General features: G+C 43.6%; 1 protein-coding gene across 1 annotated transcript in view; it reads right to left on the reverse strand.

Moving 5' to 3' along the window:
- The window catches only part of SMCHD1 (structural maintenance of chromosomes flexible hinge domain containing 1), a 584,899-nt gene that overhangs the window by 17,669 nt on the left and 550,279 nt on the right, over positions 1–16,951 (reverse strand). The window contains exon 45 of the mRNA XM_077270310.1: positions 7,209–7,380. Within this exon, the coding sequence (XP_077126425.1) occupies positions 7,209–7,380 (172 nt within the window). The remainder of the gene's footprint in view (positions 1–7,208; positions 7,381–16,951) is intronic.

Genomic DNA, 16,951 nt, shown 5'->3' on the forward strand with positions numbered 1-16,951 from the left:
AGGTACCGTAGCCGCCGGCCACTACAGCACATGAAGAAACCTCTCCCTGTCCCATGGGGAACAGGAAAGACACTGGCAAGTGGGAGGTGGGAGGTCCTTTTAACCTCTGTGTTTCCTGTTCCCCATTAGGGCAAAGAGACAACCTCCATATGCCGTCGTGGAAGGTGACTAGAGAAAGTTGTTGTACAATTTGTCCTGAGTACGCTGATACCCCACATGTTGGGGTAAACCATTGATTGGGCACATGGCAGAGCTTGGAAGGGACGGAGCGCCATTTGACTTTTCAATGCAAGATTTGCTGGAATTGAGATTGGAACCCATGGCTCGATTGGAGAGCCCCTGACGTGCCTAAACAGTGGAAACCCCCCAAAGTGACACCATTTTGGAAAGTAGACCCTCTAAGGAACTAATCTAGATGTGTGGTGAGCACTTTGAACCTCCAAGTGCTTCACAGAAGTTTATAATGTAGAGCCGTAAAAAAAATTTCATATTAATTTTCACAAAAAATGATCTTTTTGCCCCCAATTTTTTATTTTCCCAAGGGTAACAGGATAAATTGGACCCCAAAAGTTGTTGTGCAATTTGTCCTGAGTACGCTGATACTTCATATATGGGGATAAACCACTGTTTGAGCACATGGCAGAGCTCAGAAGGGAAGGAGCGCCGTTTGACTTTTCAATGCAAAATTGGCTGGAATTGAGATCGGAACCCATGTCGCCTTTGGAGAGCCCCTGACATGCCTAAATAGTGGAAACCCCCCACAATGGACCCCATTTTGGAAAGAAGACCCCCTAAGGAACTTATCTAGATGTGTGGTGAGCACTTTTAGCCCCCAATTGTTTCACTAAAGTTTAGAATGTAGCGCTATGAAAATTAAAAAAAATCATTTTTTCTTTCCACAAAATGATGTTTCAGCCCGCAATTTTTTTTTTCTCAAGGGTAACAGGAGAAATTGGACCACAAAAGTTATTGTACAATTTGTCCTGAGTACGCTGATATCCCATACATGGGGGGGAACCACTGTTTGGGCGCACGGCAGAGCTCGGAAGGGAAGGAGCGCCGTTTGCAATGCAGACTTAGATGGACTGGTCTGCAGGTGTCATGTTGCATTTGCAGAGCCCCTGATGTACCTAAACAGTAGAAACCCCCCACAATTGACCCCATATTGGAAACTAGACCCCCCAAGGAACTTATCTAGATGTGTTGTGAGAACTTTGAACCAACAAGTGTTTCACTACAGTTATAACGCAGAGCCGTGAAAATAAAAAATATTTTTTTTTTTCCACGAAAATGATATTTTAGCCCCCACGTTTTTATTTTCCCAAGGGTATCAGGAGAAATTGGACCACAAATGTTGTTGTCCAATTTGTCCTGAGTACGCTGATACCCCATATCTGGGGGGAACCACCGTTTGGGCACATTGCAGAGCTCGGAAGGGAAAGAGCGCCGTTTGAAATGCAGACTTAGATGGATTGGTCTGCAGGCGTCATGTTGCATTTGCAGAGCCCCTGATGTACCTAAACAGTAGAAACCCCCCACAAGTGACCCCATATTGGAAACTAGACCCCCCGAGGAACTTATCTAGATGTGTTGTGAGAACTTTGAACCAACAAGTGTTTCACTACAGTTTATAACGCAGAGCCGTGAAAATAAAAAATATTTTTTTTCCCACCAAAATGATATTTTAGCCCCCACGTTTTTATTTTCCCAAGGGTAACAGGACAAATTGGACCCCAAAAGTTGTTGTCCAACTTGTCCTGAGAACGCTGATACCCCATATGTTGGGGGGACCACTGTTTGGGCGCACAGGAGAACTCGGAAGGGAAGGAGCACTGTTTTAGTTTTTCAAAGCAGAATTGGCTGGAATTGAGATCGGACGCCATGTCACGTTTGGAGAGCCCCTGATGTGCCTAAACAGTGGAAACCCCCAATTCTAACTGAAATCCTAACCCCAACCTTAATCCCAGCCCTAACCCTAGCCCTAACCGTAGCCCTAACCCTAATGGGAAAATGGAAATACATACATTTTTTAAAATTTTGTTATTTTTCCCTAACTAAGGGGGTGATGAAGGGGGGTTTGATTTACTTTTATAGCGTTTTTTTGGCGGATTTTTATGGTTGGCAGCCATCACACACTAAAAGACGCTTTTTATTACAAAAAATAGTTTTTGCATCACCACATTTTGAGAGCTATAATTTATCCATATTTTGGCCCACAGAGTCATGTGATATCTTCTTTTTTGCGGGACGAGTTGACGTTTTTATTGGTACCATTTTCGGGCACATGACATTTTGTGATCGCTTTTTATTCCGATTTTTGGGAGGCGGAATGAACAAAAACCAGCAATTCCTGAAATTCTTTTAGGGGGGGCGTTTATACCGTTCCACGTGTGGTAAAATTGATAAAGCAGCTTTATTCTTCACGTCAGTACGATTACAGCGATACCTCATTTACGTAATTTTGTGTTTTGGCGCTTTTACACAATAAAAACTATTTTATATAAAATAATTGTTTTTGCATCGCTTTATTCTGAGAGCTATAACTTTTTTATTTTTCTGTTGATGATGCTGTATGGCGGCTTTTTTTTTTGTGGGACAAGATGACGTTTTCAACGGTACCATGGTTATTTATATCAGTCTTTTTGATCGCGTGTTATCCCACTTTTTGTTCGCCTGTATGATAGTAAAGCGTTGTTTTTTGCCTTGTTTTTTATTTTTTTTCTAGCAGTGTTCACTGAAGGGGTTAACTAGTGGGATAGTTTTATAGAACGGGTCGTTACGGACGCGGCGATACCAAATGTGTACTTTTACTGTTTTTTTTTAATTTACATAAATAAATTGATTTATTGGGAAATGTTTTTTTTTCTTTATTTGGGGATTTTTTTATTTTATTTTTATACATTGTATTTTTTTTTTCACTTTTTACCATTGTCCCAGGGTGGGACATCACTGTTTTAGATCAGATCGTTGATCTGACAGTGTGCATAGCACTCTGTCAGATCAACGATCTGACAGGCACGTTCCACAGGCTTGCCGGCGCCTGCTATTAGGAACTCTCAGCAGGCGCCGGCAAGCCAGGTGAGTAAATGACCCGGAAGGAGTCCCGCGGCCATCTTGGATCCGTGGACTCCTTCCAGGTCACCGGAGCACGCGTTGCTCCGGTGGGAGAGCGCAGGGAGCCCCCGTCCCTGCGCGATCCACCTCTATGCCGCTGTCACTATTGACAGCGGCATCAGAGGGGTTAAATGCCCGCGATCGGCGATAGTGCCGATCGTGGGCATTGCTGCGGGGTGTCAGCTGTCATATACAGCTGACACCCGCACCCGATCACCGCGGCGCTCAGCGCGAGAACACGGCGATCGAGCCGCCGTACTAGTACTGCGGCTGGCACAAATGCAGTGCCGGCAGCACCGTACTAGTACGGTGGATAGCGCGAAGGGGTTAAAATAAAATGAAGACGGTCATCAAAATGTGCAACTTGTTCCACAAAATATAAGCCCTCATACATCTAAGTAGGTAAAAAAATATACTGTATTTTTCAGACTATAAGACGCACCGGACCATAAGACACACCTAGGATTTAGAGTAGGAAATTAGAAAAAAAATTGAAGCAAAAAATGTGGTCAATTCTGTACTTAATATCCCCTATCCTGGAATATACGGTCCCCTCATCCGTACCCTGGTATGCATGGCCCCTCTCATCCCTACCCTGGTATACATGGCACCTCTCATCCCTATCCTGGTGTGCATGGCTCCTCTCATCCCTACCCTGGTATGCATGACCCCTCTCATCCCTATCCTGTTGTGCATGGTTCCCTCATCCTTATCCTGGCAATCATGGTCTCCTCATCCCTATCCTGGTATATACGGTCCTCTCATCCCTATCCTGGCAATCATGGTCTCCTCATCCCTATCCTGGTATGCATGGCCCACTTATCCCTATCCTGGTTTGCATGGCCTCCACATCCCCATCCTGGTATGCATGACCCCCTCATCCCCATCCTGGTATGCATGTCCCCCTTATCTCTAGCCTGGTAGGCATGCCCCCCTTATCTCTAGCCTGGTAGGCATGTCACCCTCATCCCTATCCTGGTAGGAATGGTCCGTCTCATCCCTATCGTGGTATGCATGGCCTCATCCTTATCCTGGTATGCAAGGCCCCCATATCTGTCCTGGTATTCATGGCCCCATTCATATCCTGGTTTGATTGGTACCCATCTCTATCCTGGTATGCATGGCTCCATCAGAAAAATGTAAAAAAAAAAAAAACCATTACACTTACCTTCTGGCGCTCCCTTGCAGAGTCTTGTTCCGATGCCAGCAGCTGCTTTATGTTTATAAGCAGAGCATGGCAGGGACGTCATGCGTTGCTTACAACCTGAAGGACAGCTGCTGGAATACTTACTGCTCTGCACGCTGGGACTATGTGCGTGGAGGCCGTGAGTATTCACTGCTCGCTCTGTAGTAGAGTGAACAGTGTCAGCCGCTGGCTTCCTGCAGCTGCCGGCTTTCACGTGTCCCCTCTACTAAAGGGAATGAATATTCACCACATTCCACGCCTATGGGATGGGGATAGGAGCCAATAGTACAAGGATAAGCATGGGGCCATGCATACCAGGATAAGGATGGGGCCATGCATACAAGGATAAGGATGGGGCCATGCATACCAGGATAAGAATGGGGCCATGCATACCAGGATGAGGATGGGGCCAATCATACCAGGATAAGGATGGGGCCATGCATACCAGGATGCTATTAAAGAGAAATAAATATTCATTGCCCTCCACCCCCATGGGCGTGGAATGCAGTAAATATTAATTTCTCTTTAGCAGTGGGCACAGGACTTAGCCACAGCCTGACTCCTGTGACCCTCTGCTCCGCCGCTGCCGCTCACCCACCACAGCCAGAGTCGGTACATCCTGATTATAAGACGCACCCCCCCATTTTCCTCCTACGTGAAAAAGCACAGGTAAAAAAAAATGAAAATTGTGCCCTTAACGGGGTGTGAATGTGCTGTCACAAGTATAGCACTTTACTTAGTACAGTTTTAAGATATTGTTTTAATATGTATATTTTGTGGTTGTACTTATTCTTGCTAACTTGCTTACAAATATGGAATGCAAAACAAACAAAACAAAAAAGGATGGAACATAACACTATGGCCAGTATTTAAGGTACAGTCATGGTCAAAAGTATTGACACCCCTGCAATTCTGTCAGATAATACTCAGTTTCTTCCTGAAAATGATTGCAAACACAAATTCTTTGGTATTATCTTCATTAAATTTGTCTTAAATGAAAAAACGCAAAAAGAATTGTCCTAAAGCCAAATTGAATATAATTCCACACCAAACATAAAAAAGGGGGTGGACAAAAGTATTGGCACTGTTCGAAAAATCATGTGATGCTTCTCTAATTTGTGTAATTAACAGCACCTGTAACTTACCTGTGGCACCTAACAGGTGTTGGCAATAACTAAATCACACTTGCAGCCAGTTGACATGGATTAAACTTGACTCAACCTCTGTCCTGTGTCCTTGTGTGTACCACATTGAGCATGGAGAAAAGAAAGAAGACCAAAGAACTGTAAGAACTGTCTGAGGACTTGAGAAACCAAATTGTGAGGAAGCATGAGCAATCTCAAGGCTACAAGTTCAACTCCAAAGACCTGAATGTTCCAGTGTCTACCGTGCGCAGTGTCATCAAGAAGTTTAAAGCCCATGGCACTGTGGCTAGCCTCCCTAGATGTGGACGGAAAAAAAAATTGACAAGAGATTTCAATGCAAGATTGTACAGATGTTGGATAAAGAACCTCGACTAACATCCAAACAAGTTCAAGCTGCCCTGCAGTCCGAGGGTACAACAGTGTCAACCCATACTATCCGTCGATGTCTGAATGAAAAGGGACTGTATGGTAGGGGATCCAGGAAGACCCCACTTCTTACCCCGAGACATAAAAAAGCCAGGCTGGAGTTTGCCAAAACTTACCTGAAAAAGCCTAAAACGTTTTGGAAGAATGTTCTCTGGTCAGATGAGACAAAAGTAGAGCTTTTTGGGCAAAGGCATCAACATAGAGCTTTCAAGAGAAAAAAAAGAGGCATTCAAAGAAAAGAACACGGTCCCTACAGTCAAACATGGCGGAGATTCCTTGATGTTTTGGGGTTGCTTTGCTGCCTCTGGCACTGGACTGCTTGACTGTGTGCATGGCATTATGAAGTCTGAAGACTACCAACAAATTTTGCAGCATAATTTAAGGCCCAGTGTGAGAAAGCTGGGTCTCCCTCAGAGGTCATGGGTCTTCCAGCTGGACAATGACCCAAAACACACTTCAAAAAGCACTAGAAAATGGGTTGAGAGAAAGCACTGGAGACTTCTAAGGTGGCCAGCAATGAGTACGTACCTGAATCCCATAGAACACCTGTGGAGAGATCTTAAAATGGCAGTTTGGAGAAGGCACCCTTCAAAAATCAGGGACCTGGAGCAGTTTGCCAAAGAAGAATGGTCTAAAATTCCAGCAGAGCATTGTAAGAAACTCATTGATGGTTACCGGAAGTGGTTGGTCGCAGTTATTTTGGCTAAAGGTTGTGCAACCAAGCATTAGGCTGAGGGTGCCAATGCTTTTGTCTGGCCCATTTTTGGAGTTTTGTGTGAAATGATCAATGTTTTGCTTTTTGCTTCATTCTCTTTTGTGTTTTTTTCATTTAAGACAAATTAAATGAAGATAATAATACCAAAGAATTTGCGTTTGCAATCATTTTCAGGAAGAAACTGAGTATTATCTGACAGAATTGCAGGGGTGTCAATACTTTTGGCCATGACTGTAGATACACTTTAGTGGCAAACGGGTTGCCGCAAGAACTTTTTTTTGTCTCCATTTTATTCAACATTTAACTTCACAAAGAAGCAGCCAATTTTTCATGCTTTCCTTTTATCCTGCCCTTCTTCAAAATGGCATAACTTTTTTTATTTTTCCTGGACGAATTGCAGTTGTAGTCCAGGGAATTAGGAGAGACATTCCAGCATGGAGGAGAGAGATTTCCTTAAGGTGAAGTGTGATTTATTCTGCTGTCTGGTTATTGCACACTACCTTACAAATATTTAATCACAAAGGCTAATGTAAAAAAGAAAAAGAACTTATTAACTGGACCAAATATTCCAAACCAAAATTTTGCTAAAGATGAACTTTTTTTAAAATTAATTATTACAAACCTATTTCAGCATTTGTAGATTCAAATTCTCTGGGAAGTGGAGCCCCAAACACAATTCCTTTAAGCTGGTCTATAGAAGGGGCTTTGTTTTGCAATCCACCAAACTTTCCATTGCTGCGGATTCTGTCTCCATCTCTAGTCAGCAACGTTGGGCAATATGAAAACTGAACAAGCTACAAAAAATAAATAAATTAATAAAAAAGGAATAAAACGTACATTACATATATACATACAGTACAGACCAAAAGTTTGGACACACCTTATCATTAAAGCAAGAGGTGGCTACTTTGAAGAACCTAGAATATAAGACCTCATTTCAGTTGTTTCACACTTTTTTGTTAAGTATATAATTCCACGTGTGTTAATTCATAGTTTTGATGCCTTCAGTGTGAATGTACAATTTTCATAGTCATCAAAATACAGAAAAATCTTTAAATGAGAAAGCGTGTCCAACCTTTTGGTCTGTACTGTATACATACAGGAATTGAAACTGCCTCTAATTTTTGTCTACCAAGCAGGACAATATACTTTACCAAACCTCCAAGCTTTGTCAACAGTACAGTAATCTCATTACTGCTTCTGTTTCACAAAATTAATAAAAAGCTAATATTGGCAACAAAGGTTACTAAGAAAAAGAAAGTATGCTAGCCTAAAGTGCATCAAAAACACCACAACAGAGCTAATAGATAAGGGCTGACCTGATAAGACAGTCACTTTTATTGCAGGAAAGAAAAGCATAGTCTGTGGCACTGATATGGGAGAAAAATAGCATGTTATAGTTGTGAACTACTTTTCATCTATATTTATGTTTTATTGCACTTTTTCATATACTGGTTGTCCAGAATGGAATATTTGAGTGTTTTCACTGCATCCACATACAAATTCCTGTTCTGTAATAAGTTTGCCGCTTTTAACCAATTTTCTAAAGATGAATCTCAGAAATTATGACAGATATTAAGGCATATGGACAAGCAATATCTCTAGCATACTTGGTCTGTCCATGTAATAAATTTGAGCCCCATGTTATTCTTGCTTCCTTTGTGCTCTATTTTAAAAGGTACCCGTTATCAGTATATGATACACAGATGTAGGTAGTGTTAAAGTACATTAAGTTATGCCATTAATATAATAATACATTTCTATAGCACCAACATATTTCGCAACACTTTATATTTTAGAGGGGACTTGTACAGACAAAGTGAGAGCCCTGCTTGCAAGCTTACAATCTAGCACTTAAGGCTCTTAAGGCTTGTGCACACGTTGAAGATTTGGGGCGTTTTTGCCATGCAGATTTGCTAGCAAAACCTGAAGCAATCCTGATGCCAGCAAAGTGAATGAGAAACCTGAAGTGTCATGTAGTCCATGAGCCAAGAACCAAATTTGACGATATCGGTACCAAGCGGAGTGACTAATTCTCTTTGGTATTTTTAGGTAGATGCATGTCTGTAGTTTATTTTTTGATATGATAGCCCTTACATATACGTAGCTTATTAACCCCTTCAGCCCTAGGCCTATTTGTACCCAAGTGCCTAAGCCAATCTGACCTGTGCCACTTCATGGGCTAATAACTTTGGAACGCTTTCACCTATCCAAGCCATTCTGAGATTGTTTTCTCGTGACATATTGTACTTCACGTCAGTGCTAAATGGGAGTCAATATATTTTACCTTTCTATATAAAAAAATGCTAAATATTCGGAAATTTTGGAAAAATCGGCAATTTTTTAACTTTGAAATTCTCTGCTTTTTACAAAAATACTGATACCCCCCATAATAGTTATTAATTTACACTCCCCACATGTTTACTTCATATTGGCATCATTTTGAAAATGAAACCTTATTGTTTTACGACGTAATAGGGCTTATAGTTTTATGCGCAATTTTTCACATTTACAGCAAAACCCACTTTTCAAAGGACCAAGTCACTTCTGAAGTCACTTTAAGGGGCTTACATAACAGAAACCACCCATAAATTACCCCATTTTGCAAACTACACCCCTCAAGCTGTTCAAAACTCATTTTTAAAAACTGTTAACCCTTTAGGTGTTCCACAGGAATTTTAGCATGAGCCAAGAACCAAATATGACGATATCGGTACCACCCGGAGTGACTAGATGTAGTATTTGTAACAAAATTTAATCCAAGTTATGTAAATACACACTGAACATGTCATGTGCATATATATATATATATATATATATATATATATATATATATATATATATATATATATATGTTACTCCATAATATCTTCAACATCGGACTCTGAATCTGACTGTTGTTCTACTGGCTCGTCTTCAGTACCCTTGTTCTGGCATGTCTGTAATCTGCACATGTCTGTGCACTTCAGGCCATTGCTGAGGCAAGTACACTGAGGAAGTTCACATGACCGCACACACTTGCAGGACAGTAGCTGTATAATAGCTTCTGGTGCTGGTGCCCCTTGCATCCACTTGACAACAAGCTTTCCGTCGTTATCTATCATCCAACCGCAGTCTGTTGGGTTTGCAACCCATGGCTGGCTCTGCAGACTTCTCCTCCAGATCGCAGCCTGGTAGTTTGCACGCAGTGCATGCATGAAAAGGCAGTCCTGGCAAGGAGGGAGTTGACTTGACTCTACCACTCCACGTCTGGCACAGAACAGCTGATAACGGAGCCTGTTTACCTCAGTTGTTTGGGTAGTTGGCAGGTACATGTGGCAGGTGATTTCCTGTAACTTCTCAAAAAGTTCGGTAGACACTTCCCATGAACGACCAACTTCCTGAAAGGCATCCTGGTATGTCTTGTTCATCTTCAACTGCTTGAGTGTCGTCATCTTCCCACGGCCAGCGAATGCACTGACGGTGTCACAGCCTGTAAATGCATGCATACCAATCAATGAATCACATACGCTGCCTCCCAATGTTCGGCTCAGAGTGGTGATATCCAGGAATCTTGTCCGGTTCTGTGTACCGCATTTCTGGAACAGGTGGGATGGGATTTTGTGGCACATGCCCAGACACAGGACCATGACATCAGTATCCTCCGAAGTGATGATGACCGACTTGTAACCAGATTCTGCTGCATGAAGAGCATGGAGAAGGAGGCGTTTGTCTGCTTCTTCTTGATTTGACTTAAGGTCAGCAGCCTCTTCCCACTGTTCTTTGGTGATCTTAAAGCAGAGCTGCTCACATGTGACATACAGCTCCTTCTCCTCAAGCTTCTCCCTGTGGTGTTTCGCCTTCCATTCTTCTACCAGAAACTTTATGAGACTTGCCTTGTTGGAGGAACTACTTAGAAGCTTTTTCCACTGCTGGATGTTGTGCCCATGTTGAATGTTCTTGAAATGGATCCCTGTGCCTTCATATCTGTTGACTCTTTCTGTATCTTTGATGGATGTCTCCTTGTAGACGTCAAAGACAATATCAATGCGCTTGCTCTTAGCACCCTCATGGATAGCGCGACTCATTGCTGTGCCTGCTAGCTGGCCAAATGTTGCATTGTTTCCCTTCAGTTTCTGAACCAGGCTCATCCCATCAATGATGGTTGCAGAGGGCTCGGGGATCACTTCTGCAGGACGAGCATTCCTCTCCAACTCCCTTGCGAGGGCAGCCTTGTTGGTCTTGCAGATAGACCCATCACCATTGGCAAGTGCCCATGGCAATGGACCCAGGGGATGAGTCAAGACATCACTCATTTGTAGCTTTCTGTTCTCAGCTACAAGTATCATCTGGCCAAATAGGTTTCTGTCAGCCTTCAAAATTACCTCCTTGCCAAGACCTTGTCTGCGTGTCTTCATTTGGATGTTAGAGAACGTTTTAAGTTTGTTCTTCGTCATCTTGTCATGAAACAATGTAGTTGGCTTATCGGTACCCAAACGCTCATCCTTGAATGTTTGATATGCATCCTCTCCTATACTGTATGCCCCTTGAAGGTCTTTGGCTACATCTGGTGGTGCTACAGTCGCTGTTGACAAACTGATAAGTTCACCATTATGCTCTTTGTTGAAGGGGTTCACCCAACCTGTCTCCAGCAGTTGAACGAAAGATTGGACATCGGCTTCATCTCTTCTAATCCTAGACACCTGTAGGTCTGAATGGCTGAAGTCAGTATATTGTTGGCCTACCAGGGCCCTCAGCTGCCTCAAGTACATACTGCGGTACTCTGATGTCAGGTAGAACCTGGAAACAGCTCCAACTTTGAGGCTGAAGCCTTTTGTGCCCCCTGGTGTCTGGGTGTCTTTGTTGATTGTCTCTTCAATGGTCTGGTCCACAGGAATTCGTCCAAAAGGATTCTTGCTACCGATCTGGACCGAAAAGCCACCTTGCATGAAGTATTCATGGACCTCTGGGTGTTCTATGGGCAGCCGAGACATTGTGGCATAGTAATAGGTTAGGTATCGGGCATAGTTGACCTTGTCATAGGCAAAACACCATGGTATCATCTGTCGGATTGCTCCTAGGTGAAGCATCCAGTTGCCTTCTCTTGAAGCTCGAACCAGGGCCAGCATGGTCTCGACCATGTCCAAGTATGACATCCAGAATGCTGAGAGTTTTTCATTTCTGAGGGTCTCAAGATAAACTTGAAAGAGCTTCAGGGTAAGTGTGCAAGATTCATTATCCAAGAGCTTTTCGAAGGATCCCTGCGACACACTGATGCGAAAGTTTGTGATGTTCTTCAGTGTTTCATCCAGATGGTGAAGGTCCCTTGCATGGTTTTCTTCTAGCCATGGAAGGAAGTTTTTCCAAGCAAGCCTCATAAGTGCTTCATAGACCAGCTTGTGTAGTCTCACTGCTCTGCCTGGGAGGTGTCAGCCTCTACAGAGGGAGATAGGAGCTCTGCAGAGAAGACCGGAGAGTCCTGTTCAGCACAGAACGTGTATGTGTCAGTGTGTGTGCGTGTGTTGGGGCACCTCAGGGTGTCTTCAAATGTGACATAGCCCCCTAGATTTCTTCCAGTAAAATTTGCACTCCAAAAGTCATTTGGCGCTCCTTCCCTTCCGAGGCCTGCCGTTCCCCAATACTGCAGTGTACGACAACATATCGGGTGTTGTTGTGTTCGGGAGAGATTGGTGAACAAATAGTGGGGTGCATTTTTTGCTGGTACACCTCTTAAAAATAAAAAAATGAGCCTAAAATGACACCTTCATGTAAAAAATGCACTTTTTCCATTTTCTCAACCAAGTGTTTCCAACTACTGTGAAACACTGGTTGGGTCAAAGTGGTCACTATACCCCCTAAAAGATTCCTTGGGGGTGTAGTTTCCAAAATAGGGTCACTTTTTGGGGTTTCCACTGTGGGGGTACCTCAGGCAGCCTTCAAATGTGACATGGCCCCCTAGATTTCTTCCAGTGAATCCGCCACCCAAAAACCACATAGCGCTCCTTCCGTGTTGAGCTGTGCTGTGTGCCCATACTTTAGTTTACGAGTACATGTGGGGTGTTTCTATAAACTGCAGAATTAGGGTAACCAAGTTTGGGTTTGCCGTTAACCCTTGCTAGGTTGCAGGTAAAATTGGATTACAATGTAATATCTGGAAAAAAAATGAAATTTTGAAATTTCGCCTTCATTCTGCTAAAATTCCTGTGGAACACCTAAAGGGTTAACAGTTTTTAAAAATGAGTTTTGAACAGCTTGAGGGGTGTAGTTTGCAAAATGGGGTAATTTATGGGTGGTTTCTGTTATGTAAGCCCCTTAAAGTGACTTCAGAAGTGACTTGGTCCTTTGAAAAGTGGGTTTTGCTGTAAATGTGAAAAATTGCGCATAAAACTATAAGCCCTATTACGTCGTAAAACAATAAGGTTTCATTTTCAAAATGATGCCAATATGAAGTAAACATGTGGGGAGTGTAAATTAATAACTATTATGGGGGGTATCAGTATTTTTGTAAAAAGCAGAGAATTTCAAAGTTAAAAAATTGCCGATTTTTCCAAAATTTCCGAATATTTAGCATTTTTTTATATAGAAAGGTAAAATATATTGACTCCCATTTAGCACTGACGTGAAGTACAATATGTCACGAGAAAACAATCTCAGAATGGCTTGGATAGGTGAAAGCGTTCCAAAGTTATTAGCCCATGAAGTGGCACAGGTCAGATTGGCTTAGGCACTTGGGTACAAATAGGCCTAGGGCTGAAGGGGTTAATAAGCTACGTATATGTAAGGGCTATCATATCAAAAAATAAACTACAGACATGCATCTACCTAAAAATACCAAAGAAAATTAGTCACTCCGGGTGGTACCGATATCTGGCCCGGCTCATGGACTAATGTACATGTTGAGTATTTTTGACTTGCTGATTTAGTGCAGAAAATAATCTGCAGCATGTCGATTCTCTGTGCATTTTTCCCCATTGACCTCACTTAAATCAGTAAAAAAAAAACATCAAAAACTAGTTTTTGCAGATGCATTTTTCCTACCAATAGATGCAGAAATGGTGCAGAAATTTCTGCATCCATTTACTCAACGTGTGCACATAGCCTTAAGCTAGTTATGATACACAGCAGTTCATACACTCTGTATTAAGACAGCTACGCTAAGAAAACACGTTAACATTACTGCACGCAAGTTGTAAAAAAAATGGGGACTGATTCATCAAAGCTTTTATGCCACAAAAGTGGTGCAAAAGCTTTAAAAAAGACATTTATTTGCGCAAAGCTGAGTTTTGGCGTTTTCTCACCACTTTAGATCAACTCCACCAAAGTGGATGGAACTGGGGCAATGCAGGGTGTGGTTACACCATCCGATTCATGAAAAAGTAGCAGCATTTCTGGCATAGCGTACGATGGCCCCATTTTGAAGGAGTGCCGAATTCATAAACGGGCATGTGCTTCTTAATGAAGCCAGCACCTCTTCTTCTACTACTTCTTCTACTCCATGAAGACTAGTGTAGAGAGAGCGTGTGATACGCCAATCTTCATGAATCAGCCCCAATGACTACTACATCTATAAACTGCTTTAGTTCCATTTTCTCACTTTCCTGTGCAAAAATGTTGGCGAGTGGTAGTGCTGTTATACATAATGTGCAAGATTAAAAGGTCTAGCATATGTCGATGGCGCACTTTGTCGGATAGCAGGGGTATTTGGTTTCAATAAATCTGCGGATGCATTAGCAGGGCTTTTCACAAAACTGTAAATTATTGTCGCCAGTTCCAAATTGAAATTTTCACCTACAGCCCAGTAACGCTACAGGGAAAATGTCCTTATAGAGCTGAGACAACTGCTTTTAAGAAGCACTCCCATCAAAGATTTTATCTTCTTAAAGGGAACCTGTCAGCAGAATTATGCACAGTAACCTAGAGACAGTGTGAGGTTGGCGCCTTATACTGATTAAAATGATAACTGGGTGATGAAATCTCTCTTGTGGTTGTTGTTTATCTTTATTATCAGTTTTGTGCTAATGATATGCTTGTGCTTCAGGGCTGCCTGAGGGGGGTCCTCATGTGGTGCTCTGATTAGCTATTCATGTGTATGACTTCTAACTGCATGCAGCCTGTTTGCATATGTAATATGCATAGAATTAAGGTTTTTGATGTAACCCTGATATTCATTAAAACAAATTCATTTGAAAATGGTGCTGGCAGTGCCTGTGCAGTAGCAGCTACCGGTCATATTGGTAGCAGATATTGGTTATCTTGCTAGACAGAAAAAAATGTCCTCCTCCAAGAGGGCAACGCCGCAGTAGCAGCTGTCTATTATGTTGATAGCTGCTATGGCACAGGCGCCATCTTGCTAGACAGAAGAAAAAAAATCCTCCTCCAATATGGAGGCGGTAGCGCCTGCGTAGTAGAAGCTAACCACAATCACTGATAACAGCTACTGCACAGGTGCCATCTTGGAGGAGGACATTTTTTTTCCCTTAGCAAGATGTCGCCACTGGCACTATTTTCAAACAGATTTTTTTTTAATGAATATCAGGATTACATAAAAAAAAAACCAACAACTTAATGCTCTGCACATTACTGCAGCGCAGGAACCACCGCCGATGCCCGCCTGCAGAAGGGCTTTTTTAAGATATATATATATATATATATATATATATATATATATATATATATATATATATATATATATATATATAATAGTGCTTTGGAACAAAGCACTATACTGTTATTCCACCGTGGATAACTTCTTCTTCTTCTTATTATAGTGCTTTGGAACAAAGCACTATACTGTTATTCCACCGTGGTAAACTTCTTCTTATTCTTATTATTCAGTCCGCACGTAATGCGGCCCGAACCGCTAAACTCACAGACTCCAGTGAGGTGTCATTTCGAAGCCAGCGTTCCTGAGAGGTGTGCTAAGTATTTTTCGTGTCGATCGGATTTGTAGTTTTTGCGCAATTTGTGTTTGAAAAAAGTCTTTCAATGCGTTTCAATGGAGAAATTTTCCTATACGTTTATAATGGGCTGGTTTCTGAGGCAATTTCTAAAAATAACTGCCACCTGGCTGATTAGCTCATTGATATGCGCAGTCAGACACAGTTACTATGCCAACGCCTATGAAGTCTACATCAGCTCACCAGGTCACAAGTTTTGTCAGATAATATCAGCTCTTAAAGTGACAGTACAGCACAATTCCAAACCACTATCCGTAGTCTTATGATTATTAGACTGTGGCCCGATTCTAACTCATCGGGTATTCTAGAATATGCATGTCCACGTAGTATATTGCACAGCCACGCAGTATACAGTGCAGAGCCGTGCAGTACACAGCGCAGAGCCGCGCAGTACACAGCGCAGAGCCGCGCAGTACACAGCGCAGAGCCGCGCAGTATAAAGCGCAGAGCCGCGCAGTACACAGCGCAGAGCCGCGCAGTACACAGCGCAGAGCCGTGCAGTACACAGCGCAGAGCCGCGCAGTATAAAGCGCAGAGCCGTGCAGTACACAGCGCAGAGCCGCGCAGTACACAGCGCAGAGCCGTGCAGTACACAGCGCAGAGCCGCGCAGTACACAGCGCAGAGCCGCGCAGTACACAGCGCAGAGCCGCGCAGTACACAGCGCAGAGCCGCGCAGTATAAAGCGCAGAGCCGCGCAGTACACAGCGCAGAGCCGCGCAGTACACAGCGCAGAGCCGCGCAGTTTAAAGCGCAGAGCCGTGCAGTACACAGCGCAGAGCCGCGCAGTACACAGCGCAGAGCCGTGCAGTACACAGCGCAGAGCCGCGCAGTATAAAGCGCAGAGCCGTGCAGTACACAGCGCAGAGCCGCGCAGTACACAGCGCAGAGCCGCGCAGTACACAGCGCAGAGCCGCGCAGTATAAAGCGCAGAGCCGCGCAGTATAAAGCGCAGAGCCGCGCAGTACACAGCGCAGAGCCGCACAGTACACAGCGCAGAGCCGTGCAGTACACAGCGCAGAGCCGCGCAGTATAAAGCGCAGAGCCGTGCAGTACACAGCGCAGAGCCGCGCAGTACACAGCGCAGAGCCGTGCAGTACACAGCGCAGAGCCGCGCAGTATAAAGCGCAGAGCCGTGCAGTACACAGCGCAGAGCCGCGCAGTACACAGCGCAGAGCCATGCAGTACACAGCGCAAAGCCGCGCAGTATAAAGCGCAGAGCCGCGCAGTATAAAGCGGAGAGCCGCGCAGTACACAGCGCAGAGCCGAGCAGTACACAGCGCAGAGCCGCGCAGTAGACAGCGCAGAGCCGTGCAGTACAGAGCGCAGAGCCGCACAGTATAAAGCGCAGAGCCGCGCAGTATACCGCGCAGAGCCGTGCAGTACACAGCGCAGAGCCGCGCAGTACACAGCGCAGAGCCGCGCAGTACA

This window comes from Ranitomeya variabilis, chromosome 6 (assembly GCF_051348905.1).
Source record: "Ranitomeya variabilis isolate aRanVar5 chromosome 6, aRanVar5.hap1, whole genome shotgun sequence".
Taxonomy (NCBI): Eukaryota; Metazoa; Chordata; class Amphibia; order Anura; family Dendrobatidae; genus Ranitomeya; species Ranitomeya variabilis.